General features: G+C 35.2%; 1 protein-coding gene across 1 annotated transcript; it reads right to left on the reverse strand.

Moving 5' to 3' along the window:
• Positions 1–10,347: 10,347 nt before the first annotated feature.
• LOC141818677 (myb-related protein 306-like) lies at positions 10,348–11,489 on the reverse strand. The gene is made up of 3 exons (XM_074706128.1): positions 11,210–11,489; positions 11,009–11,138; positions 10,348–10,928 (listed from the first exon to the last, which is right to left on the reverse strand). Exons 1-3 carry the CDS (start codon positions 11,343–11,345, stop codon positions 10,547–10,549), a joined length of 648 nt encoding a protein of 215 aa, XP_074562229.1. The 5' UTR covers positions 11,346–11,489; the 3' UTR covers positions 10,348–10,546.
• Between the last annotated feature and the right edge of the window lie 2,944 nt (positions 11,490–14,433).

The raw sequence follows: 14,433 nt of genomic DNA on the forward strand, positions 1-14,433 counted from the left end.
ACTAAACCGAGCTGAATTCAAGATGAACCATATGCATTTGGCCAGTTTGAGCCCAATCTGAACCAAGCTGAATTGAACCGATTTTGAACCTGGTTGAGTTAAACTAAATCCGATTTGAATCAGACTCGAACCAGCATTGATTTTCCTCTAAATTTGGCCTGTTTGTGGGCTTTCTGAGTTGATTTCCTTGGCCTGATTTCAATTCTTTGCAATTGTGCTTCATCCTAATTTTCTGCAAAATCAAATACAACAAATTAATACCCCAAGTAATGAAAAATAGAATGAAGATAAAAAATTCATCCAAGATAAAGAATAAGCTCAAAATCCAATTTATGACATAAAATATGATCAAAACAGTCCAATATAATCCCTAATTAACCCTGTCAAATAGCCACTTATCAATTATCAATCTCATTGACGACAATGTATAGTGTGTTTATACTTCTTGTATATCAAATAATGTATTAACTATTGTGCTCTTGTGGTGTGTTGTTTGGTAAATTATCTAGGTCTAAATGGTTGTTGTTGTAAGATTCTTATTGTTGTTGTTGTGGTGTACATTATTGTCATTGTGGTACTAATAGTTATTTTATGAAAATTATTATGATCTTCTTATCTATTGTGCTTTTATAACTCAATAAATTAGTTGATTCTCTTATTGTTATAGTAGTTTTATGGTATGATAGTTGTAAATTTATTTTGGATTGAGTTATGTGACTTATTTTTATTGGATTAGTATTATTGTTGAAATATTGTAGTATATTAGTTGTCAAAAATGTGTACGAAAAAATTGGACTCAATACACTGTATCATGTTGTGTTTAATGACATGGGTGTATCAAGGAGACAAAGATGAGCACATAGGACTTTTTTTGGGATCATTTGGAGGTCTCAAGGTCCATCAACGACTTTTGTATGAAACTGACTAATTGACTTTAGACGTTCAAAAATCAAAAACTTTATATCTACGGAAAGAGGGGAGTCCAAGAAACATATTTATGGTGTCAGTCAGTGAGTATCACCATCATGAAATTATAATGAGCTTTGGACATCATTTCTCATGCTGATTCGTGTTTAAAAAATTACTGCTCTTAATAAGTTGTATCGCATTGGTGTTAGAGGGCATAAATGCATTTAGAGGGATTGCCCGAGCTCACAGAATCTGATCCATGTCATTCTAAGGTCTCTAGGTCCATCAGCCACTTTCGCTTGAAACTGGTTGATAGATCTTGGTCAATTCAAAAATCAAAAACTAAATTTATATCTACAAAAAGAGAGGAGTCCAAGGAACATTTTTATGGTGTCGGTCAGTGATTATCATCGTCACGCATGCAAATTATAAGGAGTTTTGGACATCGTATCTCATGTCAATTCATGCTAAAAAATCACTGCTCTCAATATGATATATCACATTGGTGTATGAGGGCATGGATATGTTCAGGGAGACTACCCTAGCCCATAGAACCTGATCCCATATCATTTTGAGGCCTATAGGTCCATCAACCACTTTTACTCAAAACTAGCTGATAGATCTTGGCTGATCCAAAAATCAAAACCTTTATATTTACGGAAAGAGGGGAGTCCAAGGAACATATTTATGATGTTGATCAGTGAGCATCATCGTTGTGCAAATTATAATGAGCTTCGGACATCGTATCTCACCTTGATTCTTATTAAAAAAATCACTACTCTCAATATGATGTATCATATGTTAGTGAGAGCCCTACAGCCAATCATTTGATGATTGTTGTAAGGACTCCTTGTATCATATTTCTACATTTTATAAAGGTATTTTATGGTTATTATACTTACTTGTATTAGTGCCAAATAACTAAGTATAATAGCGTCCTTGAGTAGAGTGTTCATATCTATATCAATCGATTGGTTGAATCGATAGTGAGATGATATAGAGAACACTACTCTAAATTATTCCTAGTCAAGTATTAACATTCAAGGACAATGTTAATGCGACGAGACTAGCATGTAGGTCAACATGATGACTTGATCCCACAAGTCATGGATATGAGATATCAAGTTGACATATGAGTATGCATTGGAGAATGTATACTGAATGACCCGCCATGAGAAAGTATCATGGATCGTTATATGAGTGTCATATACTTTCTCATGTGGCTATTAGTATGACTATTAGTCCTTAGACCTGAAGTCACCATGGTTCCCTACATAAGGAGTTACTTACTTTGGCTTCGTCAAACGTCACCCGTAACTGGGTGGACTATAAAGGCGATTACTGGGTATGTAACAAATTATGCGGAGGGATGTGAGTGATGTAGATGGGATCTATCCCTCCCATATAACGGGAGTGATATCATAGTTCTTGATAGAGTGAGACCACTAAAGTGCATAGCCATGCCCAAATGAGTCAACATGTGATGTTGAGCTCGTTTGATTGTAGTGAGTCTACTTGGAGTTCAAGACACAGATTGATTAGAGGATGACACGGTCTATGCCTCGGTTTGATCAATCATGATATCAAGGATAGAGGGACATTTGTCACATATTGTGAAGAGTCACAATTAGTAGTCACAATGGTGATGTTGGATCTCAACATTCTTGTAACTTGGGTAGTAGTGATGTGTTGCTAGATACCGCTTACTACTTATGCACCTAAATGAGTTTAGGGCATTGCCAACGTTACAAGAACCTATAGGGTCACACACAAAGGACAATTAGGTGGAGATTAGGTTCATATGATGAACCAAGAGGATTAGATTCATGTGATGAATCAAGTTGGGTTAAGTGTAATCCAAACTAGACTAGTGGAGTTGATTTGATCAATTTTGGGAGATTAGAAGTCAAGTATGACTTGACTTGAGAAGGAGAACTTTGGGAGTCAAGTTTGACTTAACTTTGTGCCATGTCATCATAAATGTTGACTTGACTTTTTTTCATGTCATCATCCATGTTGACTTGACTTATGCCACCTCATGGTCAATGCTTGACTTGACCATTTGACTTTGAGGTGAGGTGGCATAAGAGGTGACCAATGGTGATGCTCCACATCATCATGGATGCCACATCATGGGGGTTACAATGAGAGTTTGTAACCTAAGGCTTTAATGGGATTAATTAGCCATGAATGGCATTGATGTGACAAGACACAAAAAGGATGAAATGTTGGTTTTTCATTCTCAACATGAAGGCCACTTTCTTCTCTCCTCTCTTGAGTTTTTTCTCCTTCTCCCTCTCCTCTACTTTTGACCGAATCCATTCCAAAGTGCTAGCACACCTTTAGGCTTCGGTTTTTCCACCAAAGAGTTTGTGTGGATACCATAGAGGAGTCTACGCTTGTAGCTCTCGAGATCCGGCACCGTTTGGACGAGCGAGATACGCGAAGGACACGCACCAAAGGTAAAAGTCTTTTTCACGTAGATCTAGAGTAGATCTAGGGTAGAAAACATGTATGTGAATTTTTTATGTATTTCGCACGGATCCGGTGGCATGGGTTCGGGGTTTCCGCAACGTAAAAAGCGGTTTTTGCGGCCCGAAAAATCCAACATCATATTAGTGTATGAGAGCATGGATATGTTCAGGGAGATTGTCCGAGAGCTCACAGAATTCGACCCTATATCATTCCGAGGTCTCTAGGTCTATCAACCACTTTTATTCAAAACCGACTGATGGACCTTAAACATTCAAAAAATTGAAAACTTTATATCTACAGAAATAGGGGAGGCCAAGGAACATATTTATGGTGTCGGTTAGTGAGTATCATTGTTGTGAAATTATAATGAGCTTCGAACATCATTTCTCATATTGATTCATGTTCAACAAATCGCTTCTCTTAATAGGTTGTATGACATTAGTGTTTGAGGGCATGAATACATTCAGGAGGACTACCCGAGCTCACAGAATCGGTCCCATGTCATTCTGAGGTTTCTAGGTCTATCATCCACTTTTTCTCAAAATCGATTGATTGCACATAGGCATATCAATTAATTGGTATATTGTATCAATCAATTAGTGGTAGAGGTTCGTGATCACAAAAGGGTTTTTAATTGATTGATACACTGTAGCAATTGATTAAGATTTCAGAACATCGTCATAGAATGATTTTTAATTGATTACAATACTTCGATTATCAATTAGAAATACTATCATTATCCCAAAATATTTTGTAGTCGATTATGATACTATAGCAATTGATTATGATTTTAGCACAAGACCAGCAACAAGGTGTTGCTAATCCCCCCTAGACTAGCAATAATGTGTTATTGGTCTTTCTACAATAGCAACATGCTACCATACCTATTGGACCATTCTGTTGCTAATCCAAGCAAGACCAACAACACATTGTTATCGATCCCCCTAGACCAGCAACAATGTGTTATTGGTATTTCCACACTAGCTACATGCTACACCATACCTATTGGACCATTATGTAGCTGGTCTGAGCAAGACCAACAACACAATGTTGTTGATCCCCTATAGACCAACAACAATGTGTTGTTGATCTTTCCACACCAACAACATACTACAACGTGCAAGATCATTCTATTGCTAATCCGAGCAAGAGCAGAACACGATGTAGTTGATATTCCCAGGTTAGGAGTACAATACAAAATTGATCCATTATACTTAGTCAACCCGACCTTGACCACAATCAAAAGCTTCAAATCAAACTATATCTGCTCAATTCCATCACATTTGAAGGAGGTTTCTTCTCGTCAGAGTCGAGTGCATGACGATCTTTGTGCGATCATCTTCTCGTGCATCCCTTGGTGATGCATGTGGAAAAATATTTTAGTGTTGTTAAGCTTAATGGTTTCTCCTTGTATTTTCCTTCGCAGTTAGGGCACCATCGATTTCAAGGCAACATTTTTAATGTAGGGTCAATTATGGTTTGGAGGGGTCATCTTACGATTTATATGTTGATAAGAGTATTTAGTTTAGGATTTTGGATGTTTAGGACACAAAGGGTTGATGTTAGGGTTCTGTATGAAACTCATCATGTTGTATCATCGTGGTTCTCACTGCTCAATTTTGTTTTTCAATCCCCGATGGCGTCAAAAACATCATCTGCAAGTACCAACAATGCTCGACCCAGTTTCCTCACTAGAAGTTGAACTAAAAAGATGAATTGGGTTAGAAGCCTATGTAAGTTCAAGCACTTTATTTCGACCATGAAACCGACTACTCAACAACAAGAGTTGATTAAGAGCATCCCCTTTGCGTGGGTCTTGAACATGCTTGAGAATATATATATCAGAGGTTTGGTCCAAAATATGTTTAACAATTGATATCTAGAGGAACACTTTTCATTTTTCATGGGAAAAGATTGATATTTAGCAAGGTAGATATCTCACTGATTCTTAGCCTACTTGACGATGAAGAGGCAGTCCCAATGGAGTTAAATCAAGCCTCCAACCCACTCTATTTAGGGTATTTCACATATTCTGATTGTAGTTGCAAAGAATTGGAGAATCATATAAGGATAACAAGATCAATTGAGAATCCTAATTTTGATAAGTTGTATTGTCAGCTATATATTCTCTATTTTTTTTCATGTGTTTTGTTTTGTAGCAATAGTAGCATACCTAGAGCCTGAATTGTACTAAACTAAATTGACTCATGTGCGAGCGCCACCTACGTCTTACATGGGTTGAATGTCTGACTAGTAATCGCCTGGATAATAATGATCGACCATTGATGGCCAACTGGTAGCATTTTAATCTAGGCAGATAGAGACAACGAATGGCTACTACAAGGCTATAAAAGGAGGCTGCTACATTAGGTAGAAGAGACTGCATAGAGTGTATAGTGAAGAATCCTTCCAACTCCTTCCTCCACATTCTCCACCTCCCTACCAGGCATCCTTGTTTGACATCTCTTTTCTTTCTGGATGATAGCATTCTAATACACACTCAATTCACCATATACAATTAGTGTTTGGCCGCAAATGTGGTCGAGCTTTTATATCTTGAGAAACAAACATTCTACGAAACCTCTAAGCATCACGGGAGGGGAGGAATCTATTTTTAAAAAATTGTGTTTAATACATGCCTTGGTAGTGTCAACCCCTCTTGGCTCACTCAATAGCTAGGTACTCGAGACATTCAATCCATTCGGCACTTGACCTACTTAGGCTACTCAACATTTGGCCCAATTTGGCAACACGATACTCAACCTACTCGGTTGTCGGCCACTCGGCATTCAGCCTACTCGACATCTCAGATACTCAACAGCTCAACCCACTCCACACTTGACCTTCTCGACAGTTAGCCACTCAACAACTCAGCCAACTTAGACACGCAGCCACTCAACCACTCGACAGTTTAGCCACTCAACATTCGTCAATTCAGTAGCTCAGCCTTCTCTAGCAACTCAGCCTTCCCAACTTGACAGCCTTGAGTTCAACAAGTCAAGTTAATCTCGATAGACTAGATAAGCTTGGACCTTTGTATTCAGGATTTCATTTATAGTTTTATAACTTGTTGAATTGACTAAAAATGATTTACGTTAATTCGATGGAGATTGTACCGACTGAACTCTAGTCGTTAGCTAATAAATTTTTTATTGGAATTTCTATTAATTAATTGACATTTAAGCCAATTGAATTTAATTGAGAGTTATCTAAATGAGCAGTCTTATTCTCTATTTAAATACACTATTGTCATCATAAATAAGAAGGTAAGAGATCTCAAACACACAACTTATATATAATAAATATTTAGTTTTAATAAATGACATTTAAGCCGTGATGTAGGATTTAAAGTCTGAACCATATGTCAAATAACATTGTGAGCAATTGTCTTATTTTATATTTGTATTTATTATTAGTCTGAATGATTTACAATAAATCTCAAAGGCAAATCTATATCATATAATTTTAGAAAGATGAATTTTATTTTCAATGTGGTTTGGTTTACACATAACAAAACTAAAATCAAACTAATTTTTCTTATGCTCCCATCAATCTAACAATTCAACTAAATTAAAATTTTTAATTGGGTTAGATTTGATATTTTAATTTAATTAAAAATAATATATACTCCTATCACACTCTATGCCTCTCACTATCATTGACACTCATGTTTGCTACTCATTAATGATTCGCTAGAGCATCGATATCCTTCCTTGTTTTTTATTAACTCAGATATTTAATCCTCGCAATCTAATTATTTTTGAAGGTGGACGGCCCAACCTTATAGATCGGCTATTAGTAAATTTAGAAAGCACGGTGAGTGTTTGAAAATATCTAGTATGAGATTCGAACTCTCATTGCATAGATATATCATCCTAACTTTTATCATCGCATCATATGTACCTCCTTAATTCTTACTCCTCATTATTGCTTCTAGTTGTTCTTGTTATATTATGATATTTATTTGTGTCATGTTTATATATATATAATTGTATTTATTTGTCACTTGTCATCTCATTTATTTTCATGTTTTGATGATATATAATTTATTTATTTCAAATTTATTACTCTTGGAATTGATATTCATGACCCCACTCAAATAATTTTCTAGCTACATCATTATATTAAATTAACATTCATTTCTCCTAACCACTATTGATTATATTCATCAAATAATTAAAATTTGATAAATGTATATACATTGAAGTATTAAAAACCAAAGCAAGTTAAGAGTATGCATATTTAAAATGCTATTTTATGTGATATGAATATTCATTGTCCTTCATTATTATTTAAAGCATAAAACACCTAAATAATGGCTTTTATAATATTTCTTGTATTTGTTTAACATTAAAAAATGCCTATCATATTTTAAGAAAAGATAATTGTTCTATAAGATTTTTAAGTTATATTTTATCACGTAGAAAATTATTTCGGTTTGAATATGATTGTGTCATAGATGTGTTCTTTGCCATCGTAAAAGAATCAAAATATAATTTTAACATAAAACTTATAAACTTGTATAATTGTCAACGTTGAACGTCGGGTTATTTGGGCTAAAATTAACATAGTTAACCATCTAAAACCTCTAACTTTGTATTTAAATTATAATATTCCTTAAGATCCTAATCTTGTTTTTGCTAGGACTTTGCAAGCTAGAGAGGGTGAATAACTTTGATCGCTTTTCGTCTTGATCTCGTACTTATCGTTTGAATGTGTAGCAAAAACTTGAATTCAAAATCGATGTCACATGCACAACTCCAAGATTTACTTGATATTCACCTCTTAGACGACTAATCCAAAGCCTACTCCTAGTGATCTCATTCCACTAAGAACTTCTCCTTTTTAGTACCTTTCAGAGATAGAGAAGTCTCTTACAATAAGTTCTTACAAGAACAAATACAAGCCATACAAAATATAAATGGAAAAGAAAGCAGAAACACTTTTTAATTAAGAATTTTTACTTTGGATGCTTGCTTGTCACTTTTAAATACCTTTTGATGGTTGAAAAATGCAATAACATTTCGTCTCTAACCGCTCACAAGTTGACCAATCGATTCGGAAGCATTTTGTTCATTGTTACAGTGTCATTAATCGATTGATGGAACTCCCCAATCAATTGGTATTGTAGCAATAGTCCTAAACTCGATTACTATAGCAAGCCCCAAAGCTATTGTAGCAAACCCTAATTACTGTAGCAAATCATAATTTTTTATGTTTCAAGATTTACAATAAATCATGAATACTGTAGCAACTCTAGTTATTGTAGAAGAAACTTAGTTACTGTAGCAAACATTAAAAACTCCTCAAAATCTCAATTTTGAGATTGAGTCCATCGGTTGATTAATACACCCTATCAATCGATTAATACTCCTATTTTAACTTTACCAAGTTGAATTCTCATCTTACCTGATCTATGGTTGATCTCAACCTACCAAGACTTATTTGCTCAGCATCTAGTCAATCTTGACTTGTTGAGACTTTCCATTGCCTAGCATCCGATCAACATTGACTTGCCAGAAGTTCATCAATGCTTAGCTTCCGATCAACCTTGACTTGTTAAGACTTCTATCATCACCCTAGTATCCTGTTGACCTCAACTTACCATGACTTTCTTTGTTTAGTATTTGATCAATCTTTACATATCGAGACTTCCTGTTGCCTAACATCCGATCAACCTTGATCTGTCAAAACTTCATCATTGCCTAGTATTCGATCAACCTACCAGAACTTCCTTTGCTCATCATCTAGTTAACCTTAAACTGCCTAGATTTTCCGTTGTCTAGCATTTGGTCAATCTTGATCTATTAGGACTTCATCATTGTCTAACATCTGATCAACCTTAACCTGTTAGGACTTCTGTCATCACCTTGGTATCCGGTTGACCTCAACCTACTAGGACTTCCTTTGCTCAACATCCGATCAATCTTAACCTGGCGAGATTTTTCGTTGTCTCGCATTCGGTCAACCTTAACATGTTGGAACTTCATCATTGTCTAGCATTCGGTCAACCTTGACCTATCAAGACTTTTGTTATTATTAAATGTCCAATACTTCATTACTACTTGAACTTTTTATCTCGTGTCAACTCTATGTTAGACTTTCGACTGTCAAATGTCTAGCCACCCATGCTCTACTTAGATTTTTCGTATCTTATCAAATATTCAATCAACCTTTACTTACTTGACTCTTCAATCAATCAACTTAACATATTGATCAAACATTGAAATCCCAACTCGAGTCAACTCGAGCTTAGTCAACCATGTCAATCTTGATTAGTGGTCGATTGCATCAACCAATTGTTATAGAAATAATATATTTTAGCCCAAATATATAATTATATGGTGATGACACAACGTAGCAAGTGGTCACAATTAACATCAAGTAGCAATTATAAATATACTTGATGAAGCTTCTGGGGATCCAAATTGGCATGGCGCATCACATCTCATAATACAACAAGCCCCTTTCATGCAAAACATCAAATTAAAATATCTTAACCAACTCAATTTTTATTTTTTGTTTTAAATTTTCAAAATTAATTGAATGCTCATGATTTTTTTTGTTATATATACTTTTTGGTATGTGAAATTGAATAAAAATGTAAACGCCTCCAGCCAAGTTAAACTTTGTGTTATTCAATATCCTATTTGATAAGATAACATACCTAAATCAAATTGAACGTAAAATAAATCAAGAAAAGGTTATTTCAAACTTGGCTTAGAGATCGAGCTTAGTCTAATCTTGATTTAAGTTTGTCCCATTTAGATGCAATCAAACTCTCAATTCGAGCTTATTTAACTTGTTTTGTTAATTAGTAAACTTGATATTGCAAGATTACTTGTTCATTTTAACAATTTGTTTGTCTATTTATAAGTTTGATGAGAATAAATATAGTTCACAGACTTTTTTCTTGGATATTATTTATGATCAACATGAAGAAGTTGAACATATATTATTGAATACAAACAATCTCTTATCTTATCAAGTTTCATACCAAACTTATATACTTAATTACTAACATTTAGTTCATTTACTGCCTAGACAATGAAACTTAACACCATATAGCTTTCTTAATTACAGTTGGGAAGTAGAGCATGCATTGCATGGCTTCATCTCGGCGGCACATCTCTAGGAAACAGCACAAGGCTAACTACGACATCTAGATGCCATCAAAACCGTCGTCGAACAGCCACGACTCGAACAGGATCAGCGGCGTCGACTTTGGATTATGGCAGATCCCTTTCCCCCACTCCACCGCCGGGCAAACACCCTCCTCCGCTGGCGGCGGCGGCGTCGAGGCGGCGGCGGGGGCGTCTGAAGCGCTGCTCCCGCTGCTGCTGTGATCAGGCTCCATCTCCAGGGCCTCGCACAGAGCCCGCTTCGCCTTGTGGAGGTCCATCTGTAGGCAGCGCTCCCACTGGCCCCTCCCCTCGCCGCCATCGGCCTCCCTCGGCCTCTTCCTCTTCTTCAGGTTGGTGTTCCAGTGGTTCTTGATGTCGTTGTCCGTCCTCTCCGGAAGGTACGAAGCTATGGCCGCCCACCTGCACGCACGCACGTACGTAACCATCAAACAGTACTGATCATGAGCTCAAACTAACCGATCGACGACGATGGAAGTAACCTGTTCCCCAACAGAGCTTGGAGATGCACTATGACTCTGTCCTCGTGTTCGGTGAAATTGCCTCGCTTGATTCCGGGCCTCAGGTAGTTCGTCCACCGCAGCCTGCAGCTCTTGCTGCACCTCATCAACCCTAAATATACGGAAAAATTATAAACCCTAATCAAGCAAGAAGCTAGCTAGCTGTAGTTAACTTCAATTTACCGGCGTTGGAAGGAACTGATCTCCAGTTTCCAGGGCTATGTTCTTGGACGTAGGCGAAGAGGATCAGGTCCTCCTCCGGAGTCCAAGGACCCTTTTTGACGCCGGCAATATCAAAATCCAGCGGTGATCTGCTCATGTCGTCGCTTGATCGATCGATCGATCGTTTGCAACCTTAATTGGGAGAGAAAGAAAGATCTATACGTATATATATAAGTGGAGAAAGATGATGAGGAACGGGTGTGCTACACAGTGGTGGTGCGTTGAATGTGAGTGCAAGTGCAAGAGAATCAAAGCACGAGAGTTAGGTTGCATTTAAGGACGTGTTCCCTCGACAAGACAGAATGATAGCTGCCGGAAGTTTCGTCATATTTGCCTTAATATCAGGCTCTTCAGTCAACTAATTAGTTTCATTCTGATCAAAATAATTCTGACAGCGATTTGATTATCAAGGACAATCTTAGTTGTAAATGGTACTTCATGGCCAAGTCAATTCTTACTTAACCTCAATCCAATGAATATCCAAAGCAAATAAGTCGAAGAAGTTGCTCGATCACTATTGGGATACAATCAAAATTTCACATTGAAAATATATGAAAAAGATTATGAGTTTATAAGATAGAAGATATCTCTATTGGTATGAGACCTTTTGGGTTGAGCCTAATAATAAAATCATGAGGGTTTAAATTCAAAATGGACAATATCATATCATTGTGGAGATATTTTGATTTCGTCTGTACTAATAAGTGGTATAATTAGAATCATGGTCTATGCAGAGTCATGTGGAAACTCTAAGAAAAATAAAGGAGGTAGGGGGAGGCCCGGACCATAAGGATAACGGTAGGGGAGCTCTTGAGGGAGTTCGGACCCGGACAAAGTATAAGACCCAAAGTAGATAATATCATATCATTGTGGAGATATAATGGTAGGGGAGCTCTAGATATTTTGATTACTAACAATCATCATATTTTATTTCCATTCAAATCATTATGGGATCGACATTCAAAATGTTTGAAGTGAACATTATCACTTTTTACCACGAGTAAAGTAAATGAGAAAAGAAAATACATTACCGTTCTATCTTCTCATTTGGAGTTAATCATTAAAATTTTATTAAAAAATATCTTTTTTAATGTGAAATAGGTAATATTATTAAATTATAAAAGAAGTTAAGATCCTTATAATAAGATAATTTTGGACACTGTGCTACACTAATATGTTAGTTATCTCAATATATAACATAGCCAACTAGGTTCATTAGGGTTGATCAAGTTTACAACCATGTTTAACTAGTCAATTTTGTTGGATAAGTCAAACCTTTAATGTCCATCATCCATGTTTACTTGGTCAACGTAATTAACTAAGGCCAATTATGAGGCCAACTAGGTCAACCACCCTGACTCATCATGGTCCAAGTGATCAAAATAATTTTGATCCATTTGGTTGACTAAAGCAACCACTACATTCACTCAACTTAAATTTTGTTCAAGTGTGAGAAGACAAGAGGGAGGGGAAGTAGGAAACAAAAAATAAAGAAGATAAAACTATTGTACACGATTGCGTGGGCCAGAACAATTTATTTGTGTATAATTTTATAATTGAAATTATGATACTTTGATAAGGATATAATATCCTGATACTTATTATTGGCTCCAATAAATTTTATCAAAAATAGAATTTTATAACTTTTTAATGGCATTGTAATTAATAGTTAGTTGATAACCAGTAAATAAAAGAAAATGGACAAAATTCTTATCATTTTCATTAAAAATCTTTTTTTAAAAAAATATATATTAAAATAACACCCCAATATATTTTTATCTAAAAAAATATCGTTATTCTAATTCTGTTGTAGTAGCTACCTAGTGATTGCTATAACTTAATTATAATAGTTATATTAAAATATTAGTCATCAACTCGATTAAAATTACTCTACCTTATATATCAAAATCACTTTAAAAGTATTATAACAATCTTTAAACTGGCTAATATTTTTTTTTGAAAAATATTGAAGTGGTATAATAATTAAAGCTAGTATAATAATTAAAGTAACTACTACACTATTGTTGAAGTTACCTAGTGATTGCATGTTGAAGTTATGACATATCTACTACACTATTTTAGCATTTATACTATAGCTAGTATAATAATTAAAGTAACTTTGATCAATTATTGAAGAGATTTTAATTAAATTTAAATAATTTGATAAGTTGATAAAAAAATATTCTTAAATAAAAGTGCTTTATATATACTAATTAGATCAAATTGAAACAATTTTGCTCTATGTTATAATAGTTACTATGGTTGTAACTACTATAACAACACTAAAATAAAGATATTTTTAGGATGAAAAATATATTAAAATACTATTTTGATATATATATATATATATATATATATATATTAAAAAAGGTTTTTTTATTAAAATGATAATAAGGTGCCCTTTTAATTTCTATCCAAAGAAAATTAAAATGGGAAGATGATGACACCTTGATAGTTGACTTCTGTTTACTCACTTTGTCCAAGCCCTTTAAGAGGCGAGAGAAAATGAATGGAGTTGGCAAGAGAGAAGGTAGAAAGAAAGAAAGAAAAAGACAAATATTTGGAAGAAAAAGAGAGAAAAATTAATAAAAAATAACATATATATTTCTTAAAAATATATCGACCAGAAGTTCTAAAAAGATATCAATTCGTCTGTCACTAGCTATGATTGATGGATCATTTATTTATATATATGATAATGAAAACGTGAGCAAATATCTATATATCAAACTTAATGAATGCTGACAAATAATAGAAAATGCAGCAAAAAACTAATAAAGTATTGTAGTGCTTCAATTATTTGATGTAACAAAGAACAGTAGATAAATACAGGCTCAGATAAAAAAAGAACTTGAGATGCTCTAGATAAGTTGCAGGAAAAATCTCATGATCATTTTGGTAGGATACTTGACTATTTCTTCTGTAAAAAGGTGGATCCGCCACCTTAGCGGCCCCACACGATCGGCCCCACGACCATCTGTGAGGAGGTAAATCGAGAAAGTGCAGTTGGTTACGACGTAAGAGGGTATTATCTGGCTTCGTCAGGATTCGAACCCTTGCCCTCTTCTGCAAGCTCTGCTGCGTCGTAACCAACTCACCTATGCCTTCAAACTATGTGATGATCACCAACTCTCATAACATTTCGTAGGCTGATTTTCAATTCAGTTTGTGGGATAAATTTATGT

This window comes from Curcuma longa, unplaced genomic scaffold (genome assembly GCF_044706935.1).
Source record: "Curcuma longa cultivar G26 ecotype Majalengka, Jawa Barat unplaced genomic scaffold, ITB_CL_G26_1.1 contig_25610, whole genome shotgun sequence".
In the NCBI taxonomy this organism is placed as follows: domain Eukaryota; kingdom Viridiplantae; phylum Streptophyta; class Magnoliopsida; order Zingiberales; family Zingiberaceae; genus Curcuma; species Curcuma longa.

What these genes read in the sequence shown, in the direction of transcription:
- LOC141818677 (XM_074706128.1), bottom strand. Translation starts at nt 11,345, where the DNA reads ATGAGCAGATCACCGCTGGATTTTGATATTGCCGGCGTCAAAAAGGGT. An exon ending in ATCAGTTCCTTCCAACGCCG is followed by an intron (nt 11,139 to 11,209) that starts GTAAATTGAAGT and finishes CCGTATATTTAG; the next exon opens with GGTTGATGAGGTGCAGCAAG. An exon ending in CAAGCTCTGTTGGGGAACAG is followed by an intron (nt 10,929 to 11,008) that starts GTTACTTCCATC and finishes GCGTGCGTGCAG; the next exon opens with GTGGGCGGCCATAGCTTCGT.